Source organism: Crocodylus porosus, unplaced genomic scaffold (genome assembly GCF_001723895.1).
Source record: "Crocodylus porosus isolate Cpor-Errol unplaced genomic scaffold, CroPor_comp1, whole genome shotgun sequence".
NCBI lineage: Eukaryota > Metazoa > Chordata > Crocodylia > Crocodylidae > Crocodylus > Crocodylus porosus.
Window position 1 is genome coordinate 13,221,828 of NW_017728926.1, and position 26,738 is coordinate 13,248,565.

The following is a 26,738-nucleotide window of genomic DNA, read 5'->3' on the forward strand; positions in this document are numbered from 1 at the left end:
TCCAGTCCTAATGCATGACCTGGCCAGAACGGGACAGTGCACTGGCATCTACTGGACCTATCCAATTAGAAACTCAGCCTCCTTTTATCGTGTCCTTGCAGTTAACAGGAAGCACAATGCATGCATTTCAAGCCCACATGTTTTGTGCTTATTTCCCAAGGAACCCAACTCCCTTTCTCTGATGTGTCAGCTGTGATACAGCCTCTCTGCTCAGCCAACATCACATCCCCTATCCCCCATTCATGCGCTTCTCCTGCTTCCAGTTTGCTTTCTATAATGCTGCTCTCCATCCATGCAACTTCTCCCCCACTGTCCCCAACTTCTTCTCATTCCCTTCTTTCCAAAAAACCCCCAACCTTGCTCTGCTGTTCCAAGGAGAGAACCAATGAACTGAGTTAAAAAATAGCACATTTGTTAACATTGACTGCACAATTGACTACTATTTGCAATCACAAACGTAATGGAGCCATCAAAGAACATACAAGCCTTAATGAAACACCTACAAGATCTTAGTGCCGTAATTCCTGACTCTGACTGCTGGCCCTACTTGGCCTTCAGGGCCACCTTGTCCATACACGGTAACTTTGTCCTCCAGTTTCCCCGTTTGCTTGCCTATTAGATGGCATACAATACGTGACTTGAGCTCTTCGTGTAACAAGTGGCACTGCACAGCTTAACCTTGCTGCTTCAGTCCAAAGAGGAGAATCTATTTTATAAACCAGGCTCACCTTTTCTGCAGCTCGGGCAACAGAGGAAGCCACTCAGCAGTGCGTCCTTCAGAAGCAATAAATCAATGCCGAGCAGAAAAAGGCTGATCATCTTGGAGCTATGTGGACCAACGCAGCCTTTTCAGCACAGGTTTTAAGTGGTCATCAACAGTCTTGTTATTTGGCCGGGGGGGGGGGGGGGCGCACTGGAAAAGGCCCACATGCCACGTGAAGCGAACATGGGTCATGTAGATAAGGCAAAGCATTTTAACATGTGTTAGTCCACCAAGGATTATCCTTAATCAGTTAATGCAGAGTGGCTAACCTGTGGCAGATGGCAAACTGGGGTGGGGGCAGGCAGCCCAGTGGCAGATGGGGCAGGGAGCAGAAAGCAGAGCTGCAGAGCAGGCAGGGAGCACAGGGAAGAAAAAGAAAGCAGAGCAGCAGATCAGAGAGGGGAAGGGTTAGGGTTAGGGTTCATTTGTGGACACTGGCTAAAAAGACTGGCTCCCCATTGAATGCATATTAAAATTACAACCTGTTCTTGTCTACACTCAAGATTTTGAAAGAAGTTAGTTAACGCAATAAAAAAAAAAATACCCATTTTCCCTAGTGTGCTCATGGGTCTTTAATCTCATCTCAATCCACTTTTCACATCATTTCAAACAACTAACAGATTTACTCCTTGAGTACTTCAAGCTAAAAAAAAAATAAAACCACTATAGATAATAGTGAAGGAAGAGGAAAATCAACTGGGTAATTGTACCATTTAACTTTGTGAAGTGTTTGGGAGTACTGAGATACATAATTATTTTGTATATCTTAGCAGCATGACATTAGATGACAAAGTAGCCGCAAAAGAACAGAGAGAGAATAGTTTCTCTGCAATTTATGCTGCCTAAATATTATTGCCATGGGAAAATTAGATTAGAAGGAGAGAATGATATGTTAGGTTGAAATATATATATACACGTATGTGTATTTTTGGAAGGAGAAAAATTAGATCTATAGTGTCATAGAGAAGTAGGGCTATCTAGTCCGACCTTTTGCCCGAGTCAGGATCATCCCTATCCAAACCACCCCATACAAACCATAATCTACATAAGATGACTACCAACCCTGACACAACACAGACCTAACACCTGACTCTGCCACAGGCGAAGCCACGGTAGCCCACGTCCTGCTTCTATGAAATGTTATCAGTATATGCTTAAGCGATCCCCGGTAGAGGACCATGTCCACCACTACAACCCCTACAGCCTGTACCAGTCTGACTAGGGGGTAAAATTCTTTCCTGACCCAGATATGGTGATCAGTCTGACACTGAGTGGAGGGACAAGATCCTTTGCCACGAACTTTCGGCTTTGGTCCCAGCAGAAACACTGGCACACTGCAGTCAGAGTCCCCAGCCTTGGCTGCAGCCAACACCCAATACATCCCAGGAAAGCTTAAAAATACTCTCACACATGTAGCAGAAAGAAGGCAGCCAGCAAAGCCCAGGTGCCTGGGAAATGCTTTTAGTAGAACAGGCATAGCTATGCATAGGTCACCGCTGACCAGTGCCTGGTTAACCTCTTCTTGAACACCTCCCGTGATGGAGAGACCACAACTTCCCTAAGCAGTCTGGTCCACTGCTTCACTATTCTCACAGTTTTTCCGGATATCTGATCTAAACTTACTTTGCTGAAACTTCAAGCCACTGGTCTGGGTCCTCCTCTGTGCAGCAAGAGAAAAAAGGTGCTCTCCCTCTTCTTTAGGGCAGCCCTTCAACTACTTGAAAACTGCCAACACGTCCCTTCTTAAGTGCCTTTTCCACAAGCTGAACCTGTCTACCTCCTTCAGCCTCTCTTCACATGACTTGTCCTCCAAGCCCTTTATCAGCTTTGATGCCTGCCTCTGGACCCTCTCTAACTTCTGCACATCCTTTTAAAAATGCAGAGCCCAGAACTGCACACAGTATCCAGATGAGGCCTAACCAGTGCCGAGTAGAGAGGCACTATCACCTCCCATATTTTGCACATAATGCAACAGTGAGGGGCTGAGATGAGATGAGATATAAAATACTATACAATACATAGCATCACATAAATACCTGCCATGTACAGCCCTACTTTACCCCTTTTCCATAGATAATACAGTTGTACCTGACCCACAGTCATAGCCAGGAGATATTTAATTAGTGTTCTTTACCCTTCATCTAGCCACTACATTGGTTTAATATTAAACTAAGGGGGACTAGAGACCGCTTTATTACTGTTAGCTATGCCCATATTAAATTAATAATGTAGGAACCGACACACCAGAGAATAACAATCCAGACAATAGCGTCAGAACAAGATAACGATCATGATGGGGTTTCTGAAGGGAAAGGTAGTGAGACTTTGGAGAGAGAGGCAGAGATTCTCCAACACATATCGGTTGAGGGATAGCCTTGACCTTCAGGCACTAGAGATCTAGGTTCAATCTCTGGCTCCGCCACTGACTCTTTGACCTCAGGCAATTCAGCTATTCTCTCTGCGCTTTATTTCCTATCTGAAAAGCCTGGATCATAACCCTTCCTTTTTCTGGCTAGTGCATTTGGCCTGTAACCTTTTCAGAACAGGGGCTCTCTCTTATTATGTTGATGCACAACACCTAGTGCTGGGCTCGCTATTATTCTGGTAGTCCTCGCAGTTCAAATGGGACCACGGCGGTCTTTGTCACTAGTGCTAATGCACTCATCAGACTGAACCCAGCTCGCCTTTCCCATCTCCAGCTGAGCTGGCATCAAACACACTTCATTTGGTAATGGAAGTTGAGCGACTGTGATATAAAAGACAAACAGGCATAGCGCTCTACAAGTCACTTCCCAGAGCAGAACTATGTCTTGACCCTTATAAAGAGTAAATTGTGCTTCCTTTTATATCTCCATCCTTGTTTCAGAAGTGCTCTTTAATTCTGTGGAATGCCATTTTTCCAAGGGCCTGTGTTAAGGCTCAGACGAGTCCATGGGAGCCTTTCTATTGTCTTCAATGGTTATTGAATCATGCTCTAATTCTCTAATGCTGAGAAATGCATCTTGTCACGGGGCTAAGTGCTCATACCTCAGCAACATGCTGCAAAAAAAAGGCATGTGTAAACCATCTTGTCACATAAACATTCACTTAATTTCCTCTGTTCTTACATCCCAGCCATGAAATTCAATGCTGTCACCATGACCAACCCATAAAATCGGTCAGCCCTGACCGTGAATTACACAGACACGAGTCATCCTGTAATTAATACATATGTACCACACACACACACACACACACACACACACACACACACACACACGTCTCCAGGTTTAATCTTCAGTGATGAATCAATAGAAAAGTTTGCATTTGTGTGGCAGCCTTTGCCATGAAAGGTCCTAATGCATTTCACAGGTGGTGTGTCTGGGAATTGGGAATGCGGGCACCTTTGGGACAAAGCGCAGCAGTTGTTTCAGAGGATGCAGTGGTTCAGGACAGGTAGTAAATCAGAGTGCCATATCTAATTGAAACTGCAGGGAAATTTAGATGGATTGTATTTGCTGTAACTGGAATTTCACCAGTAACAGGCTTGCTCCTTCATGGACTACAGCAGTCAGGGGCTGTGTTTTACAGCTCTCCCAAAAACTGTAACTTTCAGAATCGCAGGCCGAGCTTTCGGTTCTGGCGCCATCCTGGAGCATTTGTGCAGCGGTCAGCATGGACTACTGAAGATTGGGGTGCGTTGTCAGATATAATGGCAGCATCTGAGGCGACAAACTATTTTTCTGTTCCATGCCTATACGGTACCCAGCACAATGGGCCCCTGATCCACAACCAGATGTTACAGTGATACGGATTATTGCCTGTGATCATCAATCTTGAACTTGCCTTCCGCTGCCCGCTGGCAAACGATACTCTGCTATCACTATGGACAGAAAGCTTTTGGATGACAAATCAGTTTACAGGAAAAAAAATCATTTCCAGGAGGGATCAAAATTATTTGTGAATTCAGGCTGAATTTAGTCAATATTTTTGATTGAAAACAGGGGAAAGGAACATAAGAAAACTGAACCACTTAGTTTCAACATTCAGCCAGTCATTTTGACATTCTGTTTCAAAATGCTGGTTTTTTCTTTAGAAACTTTTAAGTTTAAATGCTCCCCAAATTAAACTTTTTATTTTTGTTGATTAAAAAGTGTGCTTAAGTGAAAGACAGAAAAGATCATAAAAGACAGAAAAGCCATACTTATTAGCACACTAAGCAATGCAGCCTAGCCCCATTGACATTGGAGGGACGTCCAAAGATAGCATTGAGGTGCTACAGATCGCAATTTTTGTTGATTAAAAAGTGTATTTAAGTGAAAGACAGAAAAGATCTTTTTTTTTTTTAAACACATTTTCATTTCAGACAACGAACTCCCCAAAAATCCATTACATGCACAGTGGTAGTTATACGGCCACGCTGAATATTTTTCAGCGCATGGTAGCACTTTGGATTTTAGAGCTAAACATGGCCAGTGGACGAGCCAAACCTGAATTAACCTGAGCACTAACACATTTCGTATCATGGCATTTCCCCACGCAGATAAATAGAGGGCGAACTGCAATCCATAGCACCTCAATCCTATCTTTGGATGGCTATACCTCTGTCATGGACATTGCTGGGGTCATGGAAAATTGCATCTGACTCATTCTGACTCATTCTGCCCTCCTCTGCTCTGCGAGACTGTGCTAGATCCTGGGGGATGCAGTCTTGATAGGAAGGTTAGTTAATACAGAAGAACAAAGCAGTCTCTCTCCAAACCATGACTCCCACGAGGCAATGTATCACTCCAGGACAGGGTGTTTGGTAAGGTTAGTGTTCACCTGCTGCAATCAAGCAGCAAGTGCACCGGGTAACCTTTCTGTGACGATGACTTCTTTTTTTTTTTTCCACACTTCTGCCATGGATTGACCATGCCAAAAGGTATGGATGAAGAGCTGAGCCGCCTGTGGAGGCAGACTAGCTGAAGTCTGCATGATAAGTGTGTCATGCCACTGAGTGCGTATTGCAAAATCCAAACCAACAGGTAGTAGACTTCATCAGTGTAGTAAGCACCAGCTCGATTCAGTGACACTTCCAACATGAGGTCCCTGAGATTGCAGGGATGCAGCTCCAAAAACGCTGCTTTGTTATCCCAAGTTTGCAGTGGCCATGTAATTACAGCTCCCTTTAAAAAGATCTTTAGTGCAAATGCTGGCAGGTAACAATTCACTCACTAACAGGTGCCTTTACTACAAAACAAGTTTTGGGGAGCAAAAATCAAACTGAAGTCAGCTTTGGTTGAAAATACTAAGGTATGATATGCACAGAATTTGTGCTCCATGAAAAACAGGGTCAGCGCCTGCATAAGGAAGTCAGCTTTTTGTTGCCTGGATCAATAAGGCAGGTCTTTAAAAAATGGATTGGATTTTTGTACAGAGAACCTGGTGCATCTGACAGAGAGGTAAGAAAGCCAGTTTCTCTAGGCATCTTCCTTTCTACCCAGCAGGGTAAGCAGCCTGCGTATGCATTTCCCCAGTTAAATGCATGTTCATGCAGCTAACCTGGTACTCCAATGGCACTGAGCATCCTTCCACACGAGAGATGGAAAGAAGGATAATCAAATCATAAGAGCCCAAGCTAAATGCAAAATAAGAGAGATCCATGCATTTCAGAGATGGAGAGTCTGAATGCAGAAAAACACACAAAAAACAGCACGTGTTCTGTCCTGCTGATGCGAGCGCTTTGCTGAACAAGGACGGGCTGAAACGTGCTCGAGTGCTCTGCTGAAGTGGGGCTTTATTTCATTTCTTTTTTATTCCCTCTTCCATTCTCACCCCCGAGCAATGAACCTGCCTGCTAGTAGTTTCTAAACCTTGCAGGAAACAGAGCTTCATTTCTCCAGGAAAAATGTGCTCTACTCTAACACAGCCCATCCATCTTGAAAGCCTACTCCATATCTCTAGCTCCTACAATTTGGCGAAACACCTGGCTCCAGCAAATTCCCATAATAGAATCTATCAATAACCAAACCGTCTGCATCTGTCTACATCTCCTCTTTTAGATGTTTAATCATTAGGTGAAAAACTGGACTCGCAAAAAGGTTTTCCCCAGAACTTGGGTCCCAAAATGATCATCTGGAGCGTGCACTTCAGGGAAGAAGGCTGGGTCACAAAATCCTGGTGCGAATGCAGACAGGAGGAGGAGCAGGCCGCTCAGTGCTATTTGGGCAGCAAAGGATCAAGAGCAGAGGGATTTGGCAATGGAATTAGCAATGGAGGAGAGATGGAGGAAAGACAAACAAAACACTGGTTTATGTTCAACGCTTCCTAGAGATTCAAGGAGTCTCCCGAGGTGCCTTATGCAAACCCACAGTGCTGTTTGTATCCACCTATTTTCTGCTAAGCGAGTGCATGTCCCGCTCATTAACATTAAAACAAAAGAAGGGTGATTTCTGCTCCTTTGCCCTCCAGGAGGAACTGGTTAGGGAGGGAAAGGTGCCAGGGGCAGCTCCTCACCTGCTTGACCTTTCAGCAAACATCATCAAAAAGGGGCAAAACATATTTTGAGGACACAAACAGGAACAGTAAATCTGTATTTTGTATTCAAACTATTACCAAACAACCTTCTTTAAGACTTGGGGGGGGGCGGTGTTAAGGAACCGAGAATAAGCTGCCTCAGTATTTTGGGAGATTTGCAGTTTTAATATTAAAATATTCATCAGGAGAAGTCGGATTGCTGTACACGATTTTTCTATCTCCAAATGAGAGTTAACATCTGTCACTAACCACTTGGCCGGCATCAAGCCTGTATCAGCGAGGCAACGTTATGCAAAAGCAAGGCTGTTAAAATTACTGGAGCCTAGTAAAACAAACATTCCCAGCGAGATCTTCCAGCTCTCAAAGCTTCTCTCGGCTTTAAGCCCCAGCTATCCAATATCTATCCTGCCCTGCTTCGCTGCACCTTCTGATTCAGAAAGGCTGCTGTACGGTTTCCCTACTAATTACTGGAAGCTGTATCTCTCCGGGTACTACAAATGCCTCTTGGCATTAAATGGGTACAGCAGCTATGGGCATGCAGGTGACTTCTTTTGCTCTGGCACTGACATCTCCATGGCCAGGTGAATAAGGCACTTGGCTGGCAGTCAGGATCTGTAAGTGGCTCTGCCACTGACCATTCTCTGCGACCTTAAGCAAGTCACTTTTCCGCTTACATTTCTATTCCCTCCCCCCACCACTTCCATTCTTTGCTGATTAGACTGCAGTCTCTTGAGAGCCCGGCTTATATACATAATTAAGCATAAAAAAGAAGCAGTTCTTGAAGGGGGTCTCTAGACGTTATTGTTATACATCAAACTGCAGCAGTTAAAGGAGTCCTGCAAAGTTTCAATAGCACTAAGACCACAGAGATTTAATTTTTAGATCCATAAATACTTGTAACCACCTTTTAGAAGCTGGGCAGTAATAGGGGGTTCCATGCTAACACCCTTCAGCAAAGGCCAGCACACAATTTGGGATTTTTGGTTTAAAAAATTATATAACCAGGACTCCTCTGTTTACTTCACTGTCCAGGAAAGGTGTCGCATACAGCTGATGAAATGTCTCTTAACGCAGCATTTGCCTGGGGGGGAGGGAGGAAGTTGGGGGGAGATCTCACATAGCTTTTTAGCATGATGCACCAACTTTTTGTGAATTTTTAAAATTAGGTCTTATCCATTCTTGGCAGTTTCTAATGATCCAGTCAGCCTTGTATCTGGTCTTTCACCCCAACTGGAAGGTCAGAAGACAACACCTGTGAGAGGGGATGTCTCTCAGCCTGCTCTACAAACTCAGTCAAACAAGCAAGCAAAATGCAAAGTCACCTGCTTCCCCAAGTCTAGCTTTTTTTTTTTTTTAAACAAGAAATACCAAGGAGATAAAATTCAAGGCAAACCTTCCTTCTAGTTTTTTAGGTTCCTCCTCTAGAACTGCTCAACCCACAAATTAAATCCTCTTTTCCATAGAGCCAAACCGTCTTCCTTTGCACTGAAGTGGACTAGTGCATTACTTGCCTGAGCCCATATAACCCACATACCCCTTCTGCGGCAGGCCCAGGACCATACCAGCAAAGAGGAACACTTCAGATAATGTTTCCGGCAGCATCTGATGAAGCAAGCTACAGCTTATGAAAGCTTAAGCTATGCATCTGCAGGCCGGACCGAACCAGTCCAAGTCGGAGGATGGAAAAACACTAGGACTCAGCTGCCACCATCATTTTTCCTAGCATCAGCGTGGGAAACCGACTGCTGCCACAGCCCCCTGCTGCTAAATGCCTGGAGTATTTGTGCAGCGTTCATCATGGACTACTTAAGATCGGCGCGTGTTTCATCAGGTATCATGTCAGCGTTTGCAACGAACTATTTTTTTGTTCTATGCCTGTATGGGACCCAGCACAATGGGCTCCTGATCCGATGCGACTGTAACACAGGCTATTACCGTGATCATCCATCTTGAACTTGCCTTCCACTGCCCACTGGCAAGCGATACTCTACTACCACTACAGACAGAAAGGTTTTTGATGAACAATCAGTTTACAGCAACAATCAGTTTCAGGAAGGACCATAAATTATTTGTGAATTCAGGTGGAATTTAGTCAATATTATTGGCTGAAAACAGGGGAAAGGAACATAAGCTCCAGGTCTGCAGGCTGGGTCAGATGGCTCTGTGGGCCGGATCTGGGCCATGGGCTGCAGGGGGTCGACCCGTGGTCTATAAGGGGCCCGTTTACCCTGCCATCTGTCAAATCAACTTGCCCAGCGTTACAGCTGTACAATGCAGTAAATCATGTTCTGGGAGATAATTCTCTCATGGCTGTCTAGTTTCATATACCAAGCATAAGACTGATTACTGCTTGACATCATTTTTCTAACTAGTGGTAATACAGGAACTTGATCATTTGTAACTTAATCCCAGCCCTTTTGTATCTGCAAACTTCCGATATATGATGACTTTCTAAAATATCAAATTACCTCCAAAGCATCTTTTCAAGTCACCATGACTTGGGTCCCAGAGGATTATTACTTGAACATGCCTCCTTGGGGCAGACTGTCTTTGGTTGCTGCAGAATCCCTGTCTCTACTTGCATTTTAAAAACAGACCATAAAATAACTAAAAACCAGGCCTTCAGAGAGGGATTGCTGTCTGCAGTCACCTGGAGCAGCTGTAGCAGCATGCACTGCAGCCCCACCTCTCCGACCTCCCATACATCCCTTCGGCGGGGCAGCCTGCATTGCAGCCGTGCTAAAAGAGGTCTTCCTAGGTAAGCAAGGAGGTGAAGCACTGCAAGGACAAACAGGTGCCATAAGCGGAGCGCATCTCTCCAAACATCAAGCACCTACTCCGAACACCTTCAAAAGACATCTGGATGCTTGTCTTGCTGGGATCCTACGATCTCTGCTGACTTCCTGCCCCTGGGGTGGGGGGCTGGACTCGATGATCTTCCGAGGTCCCTTCCAGCCGTAATGTCTACGAAATCTATGAAAATATTTAGACATACACTCACACACACCCCTATGCAAAGATTTAAACATTGATAAAATTCCAGTGCTTAAAAAAAACAAAAAAAACAAAAAACATGAACAAATGAACTCAGCTGGACAATCTATTTCTAATGAAGTTTTGCCAGGAAAATTTTGCCTGCATTTGATCTGAACTTTTTTCTACAACATATTCATTTATATTTGCTACTTTTTTCACATGCGAAGCTTTTTCAGTGGAAAACTTTACAGATCTCTCAGTCTCACAGACTGTTTCATTTTCCCCCCCTCATTAGTCATTTATTACTGTTGTGCACCATCACGTTGGTGACTTGCTGTCATGCAGTCTTTTTTTTTCCATGCTAAAACCAAGGCCCGGTTCCTGCAGCCTCATCTGGGTGAGCAAATCCAGTGCAACAAACTTGTAATTTCCCTATGAGCCCTCCCTTTATTGATCTATTTATTAAGCCCCATAAGATCCCACATTTATTAAGATCTCACGGCTTTTAAGTTGGTCTGGCAGTGTTTTCCCAGAGCCCTGCACCTCTGCAGTTAGTCCATTCAAGCATGCAGGAGCTCACTGAAGGCTCACGGCCTTAACTGTTAAAAACAATTCCAAAAAGACTTTTCTTCTACCTACTCGGCATTTGCCAAACATAATGGCAACATATACTTGTATTATTGGCATCTGTCTTGATGATCTGCATACCTCCCTCATCTGAAAAATATGCCATTCCTAAACTCCTGCTGATAAAAATGGTTATTTCGCTCCACCCCACCATGTACTTTAGGCACATATTTATGCATATATACAGATGTGCACTTGCTTTATAGAGATGTCTACGTACGCGCACCGGGTGACAAACAATTACACATGCACGTACAGACAGAAGGCAGCAAAATGCATAATACAACAAGCAAACGGCATAATCTCCCCCTGTCAGAGCTGTTGTCTTCCCAAGCCAAACACCGAGCGCGAACGGCGAGGAATTCCTGGAAGTGCAATATAACCCGGGGAAGCAGCAGGCGAGAGAGGATGGTGCATTCCTCAGAGCTGCTCTCAGGGCAGATCAGAGCAAGGACAGGGAGGGGAAGGTTAGCGAGTGGAGCCAAAAAAAGTTCACGTGGCATTCAGACGAACCCTGAACCCACAGGCGATTAGGCCTGCCGTGAAGCACGTTTCCTGGCTGGTCTTGGCATTGTGCGCCGTTTCTGGTTTCCCCCCCCTGGAGTTTCCAGCACAGATGTGCAGAACTACAAGGACCTTTCACAGATGAGCTACTCTCACTCCTCCAAGTTTAGCCTTTTTTTCTGGCTAGATGAGCACCCTCTCAGCTGCACTGGGATGGAATGTGATTGCCGTCAAATCCGTATCACCATATATGTCCCAGGGCTCTTGCATCCACAAGCTGTACAGGAGAGGACTTTTGAGCTTGTCTTTGCAGCAAAATGAAGACAAAGCGGATCAAGGCCAAATGGGGATTAGATCGCCCAAAACCTTCCATCTTCGTCCACTGACCGCGGAAACACAACTGCCTTCGTCTCCTCTTTCCACACTGGCGCATCTTCATCTTATTCCCTGGATCCTCCTCCCCTGTCTCCCTACATGAAATACCTTCCAGTCCTGCTCCTTCAAGCCTCTTCCTAGCCTTGATGGTCTTGAAACCCCACTCCCCAGAGGAGCTGGTTTCCCAGTCTAGTGTCTCATTCAAAGCCTGCCCCAACTCCCATTGATTAAATGGAGCAATGCCGAAGATAGCAATATGTCCCTCTCTCTAATAATTAAAAATAGACTATAAAATATTTATTTTTACTCTTTATAATGATCTCAACTGCAGCAGAACTACAGACCATATCCTCCTAAGCTTAACTGAAGTTGATAGGACTCTGTTTGTGTACAACAGCTGAGGATCCGTCCTGATTTCTCTTCCCTGTTTTGACATTTCTTCCTCTCATTTGACAGTCACTGATTTCCAAGCCATTATTGCCACCATGGAGCTAATACGCTTTAATGTGGCTTTAAAACAAACAGCTGCAATTTGCATTGCATTTTCTCTAGCCCAGGCAGCTTGCTGCACCACCACATCAATGCAGCACTAGAAAAATCACACTGGAGTTCAAAGCAAATGTAATAGGATTGAAAACAGAGATGCACCGATGAGGAGACATGGTCATATCCTGTTAACCAGCAACTGCAAAGTGGCTTTACAGGTCTTCCAAAACCTGTGGTTCTTGCGAAGCGTCCATCCCCTACCATCACAAATCTCTTAGTATGTGGTGGGCTGCTGTTGTTGTGTTATGGCAGAAGTTCTTGCAAACATCCGATTAAAAGAGAGGAGGATTTTGCCCCGTGTGGCTGTAGAGACGGCTTGAAAATGGGAACCCTACTGCACTGTAAACCAAAGACCAAGTACAAGACGCCCAAATTCTCATTTTAAAGCCAGTTCCTGAATGCGGAGGTGCTTGGTCAGGATTTTTGACAATTAAGCATCTGCATTATTGCCACTGCTTGTAGTTTATCAGTAGCAACAAAGTAGTAGAGTAAAACAACAATATTTAGACCTTGTTTTTTCCCCCAGAAGCTGCCAAGGATTTTTGGAGCCTCCATTTTTGGGCAAGTCGACTCAAGATCCTATTCCACCTGTTAGACTTCTAAGTGTAATCTTAGTCTACCCTGCAGGGGTCCCTGAAAAACTGTTAAGCATGTCTGCTTTGGTAATGTACCTTCATTTTTGCCTAAAGGCACAACAGGCAGTAAGGAGGAGGAGAAGGACTCATCCATGTTTTGCATGAATGTTTGGTCAAGTGCTTGAATAGGGTGGAATAGGATTGCACTTTAGACACAGAAGTGGGGGGTCTACTTAAATTCGTAATTTTGCAGATTGCACAGGATCAACTTTAAAGAAATTAATAAAAATAAAATGCTGGCTCCCCAGTGGGAGCCAATGGTCCTTGCTGCATGGCAGCCCGGCCTGGCAGCCACCCCAGAAAGGGGAAGGTGCTGGCTCGCAGGGCAGCAGACAAAACAGTGGCCACAACCTTACCCCGTGGGGGCATCTCTGCCGATCAGTGCTGAGGGACAGGGCTGGGAAATACTGAACAATTTCCTTTCTATGCGGCGACCAACCCGCAAAAATTGTTTGATCTCAGCACAATTTAAGTAGGTCCCTACACATAAGTACCACTTAGAACAGGATGTGGTGTTTTGCACCTGCTTTTCAAAAGTGCTCACCACTTCCAATACCCTCAAGTAGAATAACAGATAGAAAACATCTGGGAAAATAACATCCTACAATCTGAACTTCCCAAATCAATCTCATCCAAATTCAGTAGCCATTTCTCCTGGAATCTGAACTATTCCCTCACTGTCAAAACCAGGAGCTGAACAAGGCCCTTTTAGCAAATTCCTCGAGTGGCCAACACAGGATGGATCTCAGATGTGTATTTTTTGAGCTCTGGGTCCAATCTGCTCACAAACTCATAATATATTTAAGCTGCTCAACTTCTGAGCCTAAGAAATTTTGACAATGTCTCTTTCGAATCTTTAAATTAAAACTGACGAGTGAAAGCTGGATGCGGTGCACCAGGGATTGGAGATTATATTTAGATCTGCTGTTTTGCCAGCATTTGTGGAGGGGGGAAAGGGGTTTCCTTCTTCCCTCCCTGCTAATTTGGGTGGATTGGAACAACAAGGACTGTCTGCCGGTTGTGGATAAGACATGGCACTTCCTGATTTATTTTCCTGTTAATTAATAGCTGACACCTTTCTGCATATCTGCAGCATTTTCTTGTGCTGTGACTACCCACCCACCACATCACAATACCACACCAATGAGCGTGCACTAGGAGGTTTGGCATTGCGTTTCTTTTCCTGTCTCGCTGCATTTGTTTGACATCATGTGCTAACAAGGATCGGGATGTGCTGTCGATGCAAGGGACCGACTCCATCTGTTCAGACAGAGCTGGTCTGTGGGCAGGCAGCAACTGCTGCGGAGCTATTGCAGGGTGTAGGTAGTTTTCTGTTCTTGGCACCATGCTGCCTTCTCGGGCACCTGTCAGTTGGGACACGTAAGCTATTCCATCCTGGGGATGCTCGAGGCAGGAGGACACAAGGCGCCGTCCCTTCACCCTTCGTTTCCAGCTCACGGGGATGCTTTCAAGAGCCCGCAAGTCTGTGAACTGTAGCTTGTGTCATGGCTTCAAGGCTCAGCCCTGGTATCTGGAGGCAGAGCAAACGCCTGATCTGGTGACTAGCCTTTATGTGAATCACCGTTTTCTGCGGGTTTCGAGTTCCAGGCAAAATGAATGGTGGATACAGTGGTTACTACTGACATGCTGATTTTGACCACATGCAAGTAATTGTTACCACACTGTTAAAAGGACAGCGGTTCTCAGCTTCTTCCATGCCCTGACCCCATGTTATAGTGGCAAAGAAATATAGGACTCTCCCTCCCATGTAGTGATTAAAGTGGGAAAAAGAAAGAAAGAGAAAAGGGGTATAATGACCCTCTGGAACCAGACTACGGCTTGCCAGAGAACACAATGTCTCTTCCTGCAATAATTGAGAGGTTTCAGATTGGTTTGTGTTCTGCACTGGGATGAAATGGAGATCTTCCTAAGCTTGTGGTTTTTTTGCTTTGGGATGGAAAGCCACCCACAGACATGAGACACCCTCCCCACCTAACCCGCAGGGCAGCACAGCTACGATGTGGGAAGCCTGCGTTCAAGGCCCTGGGTCTTCCACATCCCAGATCACTGCCCCGACTACCAGGCTGGGGAATCAATCAGTCGAGCTCTCTCCAGTCCAATGAATGTTTTTACAAAGTGGAAAGGCTCCACTGAGAGAAACTAATATTACAAATCCATATAGGCTCATGGGGATGTAGGATGCCCATATTCAATCCTGGCTCCCAACTGAGCAGAACAAGTAGCTGACAACTCCATGCCAACTGGGCTACAGAATTAGCCTCTCTCTCTCTCCAGCCCAGAAACCTTCCTGATGCACGCTGTCAAAACAAAGTTTCCCACAAAAAATTCAGGAAGGAGGAGGAGGAGGAGGAGGAGGAGGAGAAGGTATTTTCTGGAGGGGAAAAAAATCATCCCAAAATTCCTGATACACTTTAATATGTCCCTCAGGTTATAAACCCAGGATACAGGAGAAAGCTGTGAATACTGCAGTGAAGATAAATGTCTGCAGACTCCAGATCTCAAGGTTTGATCCCAACTGGATTCTGGAATCAGATGCACACGGGCAGACTGTTGCAAGGCCTCAAGCAGATCTGGTGGCAGGATCTAGATTTTCCAGTCTGGAAAATCACTAGCACTTTGCTCATTTTAACTTGGAGTGTAATGAAGCCCATGCTCTCTTGGGAGCATTGCCTCCAGGAAAGAGCCCAGAGCTGGGAGCCAACAGTGGCGAATTCTGCTAGGATCCAATTCAGAGGGACCTTGGAGAAGCGACCACCTTCCTGTGCCTCAGGTTTTCCCCGCTTAAGGGAAACAATAATCCTTGCTCTACCTCCTGAAGGTTGCTGTGGCTCTTAATGCTTGCAGCAAGTGAGATTCTTGGGCAAAAGACGCTATGTGAAGGAAAAGTGTAGAAGGGAAAAATAATGGTGCTTTGTTAGACATTGCTGGGACATCTTTTTTAGTTTGAAAGCTGAGGATTCTTCCACCCAGGGTGCACATTTTCCAGTGCTCTTATCCTACAAGGCCTCAGGCGGCACAGCGAGCAGGTGGCACGTGACAGCTGCTGCTTGATCCTTTTTTTATTTAAATGCTTAAAAAAAAAAAGACACATACTGCAGCTTTTTCATATTACAGGCCCATAAATTCCTTTATGCAGGTTCCATTAGCCCTACACCTGCCTGCAATTTAGTCCCTCAACTTTGCAGTGTTGGAAAGCATCATCTTAGCGTACCTTCCGCAATATCGTTCAGCTTTATGCCACTTCCCTCTCGGCACCTCTGGCATCCAAGGAGAGGTCCCGCACTCCCCCTGCTGCGATGCAGAACAGCTGCTAAGCAATCGCCCCCGAAATCCCCATGGTGACATAGCTGCCTCAGAGTTTTTAATCCCTGCCCTTCAGCTTCTTTGTCCTTTTCATTCACTCACCTCATTAAGCTCAATGTGGTCTGGCCGGGGAATGCTTTTCCAGTCCCAGCTTCAGGTAATGGGAACAACCTGGATTTTTTCTGAGCCAATTCTCACGCTGTAAAGCACTGCAAAAGCCAGAGAGCGCTGCTGCAGCTCAGACCAGGCCAGCAAGGCCAACACTCATCTGATGCCTTTTTTGCCATGCACAAATGCCTTCACCGGCCTCCTTTTAAACATCAAGCAACAGAGCTCCCAGGACCTTGAGCAATCCAGCAGAATGATGCAAGTTGGGTGGCTCTCCCAGAGGTCCTAGGAAGCTCGCACAATTCGAGGTCTCTCCTCATCTCTCTTTCATATGTTTCCCATTGCCAGTAGTTCACATGATGAGCTCTTAGGTCTTGCCCGGCTTGATCCCTCCCATCTTCTCTTTGGTCCAAACGCTATTTTCAAGAGACTGGCCTGTCCTCCATCATGCTAACCACATGGCCTGCCTGCTTCAGTCACTGGATCGCCCTATATTTACTATACTTGGTTCTCCACAGGCTTCCCACCATCCCTTTTTTTTTTTTGATCTTTCTCTCAATGCATCATTTTACCGTACAGTCCTTAAAATTCGTTCAATGCTTTACTGATGAAACAGCACTACTATGCAGCGAATCCACTGCAGACATGCAGCTGCCCACACTCTACAAACCCTACAAGCTTGGATGTTTCTGCCAACCATCTTTCCTGGTCAGGAGATTGATTTTTTTTTAATCGGGAATTCCAGAATCTAGTATTTACTTCCCTATGTGTGAGAGGATCAATTTTCCAGAGACTGAGATTTATAGAAAAATATATAAATAAGCTGGTGCTGCTGATGATTGCAAGCTGTGCTAGCTCAGAAATAAAAGAGCAGCACGTTTAGTGATGCTCAAGAGACTGCACCTCCAAATACAGCACCTAGGGATGTAGGTTTTTGAGCTGGCCCAGAATCGCAGGGAAGCAGCAGGAGAGGACTCAGCTGGAGCTCCCCCATGGGCTGGGCAGGAGCAGTATTTCATTTGTGCTGTCATTGGGAGCGGCTGGCCCTATCTCACTTGCACTCACAACAGCCATGCACACAAGCAGGAGATGAATAAAGGCAGCGTCATGAGAAGCAGGCTGCCACCCCCGTGAAAAGTGTTGAAGAGCCTGCACCTCCTTGCCCCACACCAACTTCCTTCAGTTGGGAAGAGGTGCCCACTGGGCTTACCATCTTGTGTGAGTTCATACAGGAGCTAATAGCAACCCTACAAACAGAGGGCATGAGAAACACAACATAATGCCCTGGATCATATCCACATACAGGCCAGTTCTGGCCACTCCTGGTAATGCTGACACTGGTGGCAAATTGTCTCTTATAACTGATGCAGAGTGCAATAATAGCGACAGACGTGTCTTTTTTTTTTAACGACACCTATAGTGGTAAAAAGTATGGCTTTGTCCTGCTGGAGAGCAGCCTGTCGGTCATTCTGCTAGGAGGGGTCACCCTCCTTACACACATGCACACCGCTTTCCATTTCCAAAGAAGAGTGAAGCAAACCTCCTGGGCAGGGGCAATTAGGAAACGAGGAAGAGGAACAGTTTGATTACATCAAAAGAAAAAGCAAACCTTGAGATCCAGGCCAGCCTAAATCAAACACTTATGTGCAAAAGCCTTGCCATGAGTGATGTTCACCCTTACATGCCCTGTCTAATGTCAGACAGAAGCAAATGGGTTCAGAAGGCATCATTCACAGATGGACAACACTGGGATACTGCCCAGTCCAGTGGAAAACACCCTTGAGAGGGGGGCAGAAAGCTAAGTGAATATGCCCTTGATGACAGGGAATTCAGCCATTGGGATTACATTAGAGACAAGACACGGGCTCTTGCTCAGAGCCAAATAGTTTGAGCTGGTTCCTTGCAAACAACCTCCCCATCAGCTCAGTGTAAAAGGCTCTTCAGAAGCAGCTCGGCTTCTTCCAACTCCCCTTGGATAAAAGCAAGAGGCTCCAGAGCGACTGTAAACCCTGCTGTCAGAAGGAAAGGCGCAGTTTCTCCTTCCTTGTTAGCTAACATCTTGGGACGAACCTCAGGATGTTCTGGCAGGCAGGGAAAGAGAGAGGACAAGAGTGAAGGAGGAGGCAGAGAAAGAGAAGAGGACAACGAGGCAGAAAGAGGGGAAGGGAAAGAGCAGACAGCAAAGACATGCGACAGAGCCACCCACAGCAAGCAGGACACGAGAGACCCGGGTACAGAAACAAAGGGAGGGTTTCGCTCTTACCCTGCAGGGCTTCTTTGGCTCGCGCTAGCTCTTGCTCCTTCTGTGCCAGCTGGACCTTGAGCTCGGTGGCAGAGAGCACCTCCATCGACTTGCTGCCATGCGTCTCCTCCAGGTCTTTTGTCAGCATTTCCTTCATTTGGCGGAGCAGGTGAACCTCCTCTTGAAGCTGGGACACTTCTTCTCGTAACAGCACTGGAGGAAGAGAGAACACAATGCGAGGAAGTGACTGCCTGCTCTCCTCGGCGCTGGCAAGTTTTCAGTCACTCCAGCAGGCAGACAGCAGATTCACATTTGGTAACAGGCATCATCACATCGGATCTGCCCGTGCAACCATCAAACCCCTGTGCCCGGACTGCAACCACATACCTCGTGACGACACCGCTTTTCCTGGTTTGCACACATGCTATTTATTGTCTGGCAAAGCAGAGAGGAACCCCCTTAGCCAGGAAGTCATTTTGATCCCTCCCCCTCCCCCAAAGCACCAACTTACTATGAATCTCAGTGTAATCAAGACTGGGTTGTGTGGGTTTGGACATGGTTTTGGGCATGCGTGTCAGAGGGATGCTTACAAAGGAGCGCAGAGCTCTCCTCCAGAAGCATCCCTCTCTCTCCTTTGAGCTTAAAGACCCTATAAACCATGATCAGGGAGAGAAAATTTGTCTTTGGAGCAGCAGTGCTCAGGTTTTTCAAGAGATGGCTGGTTTTGGGTGACCCTAGCAGTCTTTCCTGCCCAAGCGCAGGGAGGCTGGACCAGATGATCTCGACAGGTCCTTTCCAGCCCCTAACATCTATGAATATTTAAGGCATCTTTAAAAATGCCCCTAGTTGGGTGCCCAGTCATTTAAACAAGTCTGGCCATTATACTTCCATCAATGTAAGACCTCTTAAATACATTTTTTTTTGTTATAGATAGGGATGATTTCACTTCATCTAGGTGATGGTAGTTGCCCATTCCTCGTAGACCTTGCCTTCAACTTGCAACCCACTCCACAACATACTGAGCGTCACCCTATCCAATTCAAGGCAAACCAGGTTTGCTGAGATGGATCAGCTTAGATGCATCTGCGCGTTCATAAATTCTGCCCAAGAATCTTAACTGAACTATTCGGAGACCTTAGGGGGTGGTGGGGGTAGAAAAAAGACAAACTTTCCCTACTGGATACAAATACATTTGTCAGGCTGAACTCTTATCCTGCACATCTGTATCTAATACTTTTGTGTTTATTACTGACCATGACTAACCCTTTGAAACAAAACCCCTCGGAGTATGGAAACAGAGCATGATGTCTGGCCAAGAAATGGCCACAGAGCAAATCCAGAAATAATCCCTGAAATCCCAGATCCACCAAAAAATGACACGTGTAGTCACAACCCAGAGGAAAGGATTGGCACTAGAAAAAACAATGGCTTGCACTAACAGCCATTTGGTAGCCAACTAAAACCCAACTAAATGTTAGCCAAAAGCCTCTAAAAGTCAAAGCAACAAAGATCAAGTGCTTTCAGTGGCTCATTTATAAAATATGCATCTTTAGAGAGACCCATGTGAAGCCACTGATACAAAATGCAATAAAACAATGCATTTCGAGCTGCAACTGTACCATACACGGCTGCTAGGGTGTCCTAGTACATCAAAAGTCATAAATATTGCAAGCATGTGGGAGACGGCGGGGAGGGGGGGGAAGAGGAAGCCCTCATACATCAAAGGTTAAAGCGATACACTGGAACAGATTTGTTCCTCAGCTGAATAATGGGATTCAAGACAATACCGTACGGATACCGAAATAAGTCCATTAATGCAGAAGAACGAAGCCAGGCCGGCGCACATTCGTAGTGCTCTGTTAAAGGGTATGTAATACAGGGAGAGAATTATGCGCTGCTGGTTAGAGATGAAATATTCAGAGTCGCTGCACTCACAGCAATACATTACCTCTGCTGTCCTTAGGCTCAGTTTGCCCTCGGTTTCCATTACCCAGATACCTGAGTTTCTCTTTCCTCCCCCCGCTCGCTCCCCAAGCCCTTTGGAAAACTTTCATAAATATCACTCAAAACAATGAATGAGTAAGGCCTCCAAAAAACGAGAAGCTGCTCTTTCAACAGGGAGCGTTTTCAAGCTTGGCTTGGCCCTGGGTAACCCCTTGAACAACAGCAACAACACAAAACAGAAAAATCAATGAGCGTATTCAAGAGCACAGATGAAAACCTGCCAGCACGGGCTCTACCGATAACATTTTTCAACAAAGAACTGTGCCCCCCGAAGTTAAAATCCACAGTCCTCTATATTTAGGTGGCATTCGGTGACAGCCTGACTTTTATTTTTTGACTGGCCTTTTCTGCTACAGTTGGGCCACTTTTATTAAAAGGAAAAAAAAAAAGTAGCACCAGGAAGAGGGGGGGTGCATGTAGCTAGGTCCACCCTAACACTGCTATGGAAACCAGAGACAAATGGGAAGATAAGAGCAGAATGAGGCCAGCTGGAAACGGCTATGCCTGTGGGAGGGTGGCTCGAGCAAGACTGGACTAACTCCAGACTCTTGCTGAAGCTGATGCATATCTGCTGTGCCGCGGCTCAGGACGATGCAGCGTGTGGTCCCACGCACCCTGCTGGCTACAACAGCCCACCACATACCGCTCTTTCTCCCCGTTTTGTTTGATTGCCATTGCAATCATCATGGCTGCAATGAGTTCAAGCACAGAAGCTGTGCTTGGCCACAGCACAAAGGGTGCAAAGGGGAAAAAATGGTTCTTGCCAAGCCCCCCTGCACGAGGACTGGACAGGCTTTCTAGCCAACAGCATTCAGAGGGGGACCTTGCCATACTCTGAATGAGAGCTGCACGGTTATGAATGAGCATATTATATCATCGCACAACTGGGGGAAAAAAAAGGCGTGCTGCAGAGCAGACCGACCCTGCTTTTCCATAGGACTGTCTCTCCTTACTTGGCATCCCTCTGCGCAGGCTCCGGCAGCAAAGCAGACAGGTAGGAGTTGCTCAGGACACAAGGGAAGTCGCAGGCTGTTCTGATTGCGAGCCCAGATTAGTGGATTCCCTTTTGATCTCCTGGGGTCATAACTGCAACATCAAAGCCCTTCCAAAGCTGAAAGTTGGACAAGATTAAAATACTGGACTGCGTCCTTCAGCCCTGACTGTAATCTCTGCAATACAAGGTCATGTCTGTCTATGTCTGAACCCATGTTTGAGGTCATTTTTTTCTCTTCCTTTGGCTTCCAAGAGTCACCCATGGGTCCTCAGATACCACTTGTGGCCATGCTGGGAGCAGAGACCCAATTAAGTTTCCTTGGCTGGAGGGAGAGGACTTTTGCCATCTTAAACGGTTTTGAGGGGTTGAATTCCAACCCATAAGATGCCCATTTGTTACACAGAGCAATAAAGCAGGCAAGAAATATTTCAAGCAATTTACTTAGACCAAAACATCCAGCATATTTCTTCTGTTTAAAGCAGCAGCACCACCACTTATTGCCCTTACACACCCTAACGAAACCTCACAGTGCTCTCGTGCAATGGGAATATTTATCTTTACTCTTCTTCAGATTAAGCAACAGGGAGGTGGAGAAGGAGAAACAGGGGCACAATACAGTTTGGAGGAGTCAGACCGAGTCAGCCAATGGACCCAGAAGTCCTGCCCCTCTTTCCCCTACTGAGGTATGCCATCACTTTGCAATATAGCCATTGCGCATTTTTATTTTGGGTGTTCGAGTCAGGCTCGCTGCCCTACTACCAAACCTAACATTTATCTGGGATGGGGGGGTGAGGGAAGCAGGTGTGTGCCACTGGGATCTGCAGGAAGAAACTTTGAGCAAAGATCTCTGCACAGGAGGAAGGTATCCTGCAGGTGCACTGAATACACACATCGCCTGCTAGAAGTGCCTGCTTTCAGCTCCTAGGGCTTGTGACAGAGAAGGACTTCTTGGTGCCTTCTCTTTTTTTGGCAGCCTCCTATCCAGGCAATTTTTTTTTTTTTTTTTTTTTATTCCCAGCTTGTCCATACAGGCGTTTGCCACTTAACCCAAGAGCCAACCTGGCTGGTTAAAAACACGGAGGGGTTAAACGCAACATAATTCAGAAGAAACAGCACATCTGAACCGAAAGCCTGCAAGCTTTTTCCCCACACAATGAAAGCAAGCTGAGAGGCATGCATGCAACAAGCACCTCACCCCACCAGCCCGGCCGTCCTGGAAGTTGAACCGGTGCCCGAAGGAGAGCAGTGCGGTATTTCCTAGGCACGATCAAAGCATGTATCACCTGACGACTTTGGTGGATAAAGAGGCTATTTTGCCCTTGCTGGCATCAGCCCCAACCGAGCACTCGATTCACGAGACCCCCTCCGAGATGCGGGCTCCATCTGTGAGCCTGCATATTCTGACAGCAGGTTTGGCATCTTGTGACTTGAGCCTCCAGTGTCTGTAACAACCCAAACCCGGCCACTGGGGCCAATCAGCTGGGAACTAGCAGCACAGAGATTGGCAAGATCAGAGTAAGAAACTTTCTCCTGCTCTGTAGTGAGTGTTAATGAAGCCAGATCTTTTAATCTTAGAACAATCCAATTACAAAAATACAAAAGCATAAACACAGATCTGCTCCACGGACTGGCCTGGCGGCAAAGCAAAAGCTCCCTCCTCCCAGGGGCACAGAAAAATTGCTTCTACCTGCAACAAATTCAGAGAGAAAAACTCCAGCTGGGAGCCGAATCGGTGAAACCATTTCAGATTTATGCTGGTGCAGCTGACAAAAGGGTGCTGGCCCCTGAAGTTTAAGGTGCGATTCTTACCCTTTTTCTGGTCATTAGACAACTTTGCATTTGCTACTTTGCCTGCCGGCATTTAAGGCATTACATTTCACTTGCAGATCAAGGGCTGCCAGAAACTGGGGTGTGTAGCAGGGGGAGGAAGGGGCTTGCCACAGAGTCTGGGGCCTTTGGGCTCTGGTGGATGTAGCATCAAGTGAGGGCTGATACAGCCCCCGTCAGTCATCCTCCAGGCGCTGTGCCCATTGCTACTGCCCTACCTCTTTAGCTGCCCGCCCCATCGCCATGCCATGATGAAGACACAACCACATGGCCCGTGCTGGAGCTGGGGCTGCTGTGGCACCATGGGGCTCCAGCTCTACTAATAGGGCAGAAGCCAGAGCCATGCTATGTGCCCCGCACTGGGGCTGCTGTCACATGCTCTGGGTCAGGGCTGGAGCTGCCTCTGCATACCTCAGGCTGGATCTGGCCCGCAAGGAGCCTCATGGTGTGGATGCAGCCTAGGTCTCGAGGTGAGTTTGACACCCCAGGACTAGACCACACCTGGCTGCCAGCTGTAGTGCTGCATGGCTTCCACTTCCCAATGCACAGGTACCAAAAATCACTCCTGTAACATAGTGCTTTCCCTACCCCTTCCCTTGACTCAAAAGCCTATTCCCAGGCTTGGAAACCAGCTGCACATTCACTTCCAAACACTCCTCTGACACTGCCAGGATGCTCTGAAAACAGTTTACTGTCCACCCTGTAAGTGAATGCACAGTCCTCATTTTCCAGAACAAGGGCAGCATCAAAAACATGTTGCAATATCACAGATACAGCACAACCACATCACAAGAGGAGGCAGCACAGATGTTGTAACATAGCATCACTGCAGCACAGAGGCAGGAAGCAATTACGGTGCCCCAGAGGCCAGATATAATGCAGTAACATGCCCCCGAAAGATCTTTGATGTTACAAGCATCGACTACAACCACTAACAAACCGTTCCCCTGGCGTGGGCATGTGCATGCTCCTACCATCTACAGAGCCAGGTGAAAACACCATCTGTCACTCTCCATCAGCAATCAACTTCTGAGTGACCCTCCGTGAGAGCAGGGCACGTTACGCCAGGTGCAATGACCAATATCTCAAAGAGTGAACCATCTTGATGACAAGCCAGAGGAAAGATGGAAAGGGACATGGAAGTACAGAGATGGACAATGTCTTGCTAAGATAAATGGCTGAACCAGTAATAGAAGCCAAGTCACTCAAGAAGGCCCAGCATCCTAGACCTTGGTATCTGGTATCAACATTTTAAATAAATGACATCCTTCCACAAGCCCTCTCCAGCGCTTCTTGACATCTGTATAACCCTATGAAGATGTGCTTCATATTCGCTTTCTTTGTAGAAGATGCCACCCATTTCATCCAAATACCCATTGGTCACGCAAAGCTTTGGGGTATATGAAGAACTGCGGGCCCGCTGCTATCAGACACCAAGGGGCAATGCACTTATTCTGGCAGATGGCCCTGTCACTGGCTTTTCATTTTTTGAAGCGACTTTTAAAGCCATGGGAATGCATTGATGTAAGAGTAATTATGAGAGAGAACAGCAGAAGAAAAGGAAGCTGTTGCAGGCAATGCCTGAGGAGATATGCAAGGTGTGTTGCCCTTTCCCAAACTGCAGATTAGAAACTTCGACACTTGACTGCAGTAGAAGAAATCATGATTTCTTGCTTACAGAGGGAAGTGAGCTGGTAAATCTAGAAGAGAATAAGCAATCCCAGTCTTGATGCACTGGGCCATTTTAGCACAGAGACGCACTGGGATTTTTCCCCCTTCTAGCGCTAATTGTACAGATATACATATCTATGCCAATTTTAATTAAAACTGCCAAGTAAATGCTCATTTCAAGGTATTTTACTACCTGCATTGGCTTTTCCTCTGTTCTAAAGAGATCTTCCAGTTGTGTTTCTTTAGATACATATTTATTTAAATGTGTGGGTTGCCTGTGAGGTGTGATCCGCATTTAGGATAATGCTGAATGATGATAATGGATCCCGGAGGTGCAGCGTGTGGCTCCGATTGCTTATATTAAAGTGAAGTTTAAGGGCACTGATGGAGAGCAGGGCCCCATTGCACAAGGGAGAGTGCAGATACATGCACACAGAAAACCCCTACTCCAAAGACCAGAGGATTTAAATAGACAAGATGAAAGGGGAGGGGAGGAAGAGGCCCAGAAAGCAGAGCTGGCTTTCCCAAGGCGATGCAGCATTCAGCATCTGAGTGAGGAACAGCAGAGGCCTAATAACCAAGGTCAGTGCTTTGGGTGGTAGGGGCCAGGTCGGGAGCATCCCCTCAAAGTCTGTGCCTGAGACTGGTGATCTAAAACGAGCATGGTCCACGTTCAGTAGTCACCAACCACCTATTAAAAATACTTTACTACTATATTGCGTACCTGACTAGCACATATTAGCCAAAGAAAATATGCTGTGTGGGTATTAGAGACCGTGCACTGTATGAAGTCTTTTGTTTTAGGCTTTACTTATACTTTGGGGATGGGGGGGGGGGAGAAAAACAAAAAAGCCACAGTTTCTGCTGAAGCTGTTCTGTTCATCCCTCTCCTCTCAAAGCACTGTTCAGCAGAGACTTGCATACTTGCATGCACTGCATGTTAATCATGTTCCCGAGCCTCAATGATGCTTTATTTTCTAAAAAATGGTGTAGGCAACATGGCTTAGTACAGAAGGTTTGATGGGAGAACTGAAAAAACACAGTTCTGCACAGTTTTACTGTGGGGAGAAAAATCATGGCTGTGGGTGGATGTGGATCGAAAGGAATATCAAATAAAAAGCCTGGGAATTCAAGAACTCTGGCTCTAAAATTAGATTCATATTTGCAAGCTCAAGTTTTCCCCTTCCACACCCACTGGAAGCTTAAATAGCAGGATATTTGCTTCACAGAAGATGTAAGTGATGCTTACATACACAATACCTGTAATTATTCAGGGCTTTTTTTCTTCTTCTTTTCACATGCTCACATCTCTCTTCATTGAGGGCCTGTTAGGAAATGCAGCTGAATGATCATAAAAAATAAATCTCCCTGTTTTGTTTCCAGCAGAAGTGTCAGGTCACCAGGGGCACCAATAATTTCACAACAGCATATTTCTAGAGCTCGCGATGACACTCAAACAGCTGCTTTCTGGAGGCTGCTTCCTCTAACTGGTGACAGAGGGCAGAAAAGCTTCCCAGTTGGAGGCAAGTGAACTAGATGCTACAGCCTGTCATCGGGGTGGTGGTGACGATGAGCTGGCACACATCTGCTGCAATTCATTCAAAGAGAGGGGCCCGCAGTCCGCCTTGGCCAGGGCCACGAAGG

At 46.2% G+C, this 26,738-nt stretch overlaps 1 protein-coding gene across 3 annotated transcripts in view; it reads right to left on the reverse strand.

The window, feature by feature from the left end:
• KAZN (kazrin, periplakin interacting protein) overlaps positions 1–26,738 on the reverse strand; it is a 130,448-nt gene that overhangs the window by 85,208 nt on the left and 18,502 nt on the right. For all 3 annotated transcript variants that reach the window (XM_019541537.1, XM_019541538.1, XM_019541539.1), the window contains exon 2: positions 18,620–18,811. In XM_019541537.1, the coding sequence (XP_019397082.1) occupies positions 18,620–18,811 (192 nt within the window). The remainder of the gene's footprint in view (positions 1–18,619; positions 18,812–26,738) is intronic.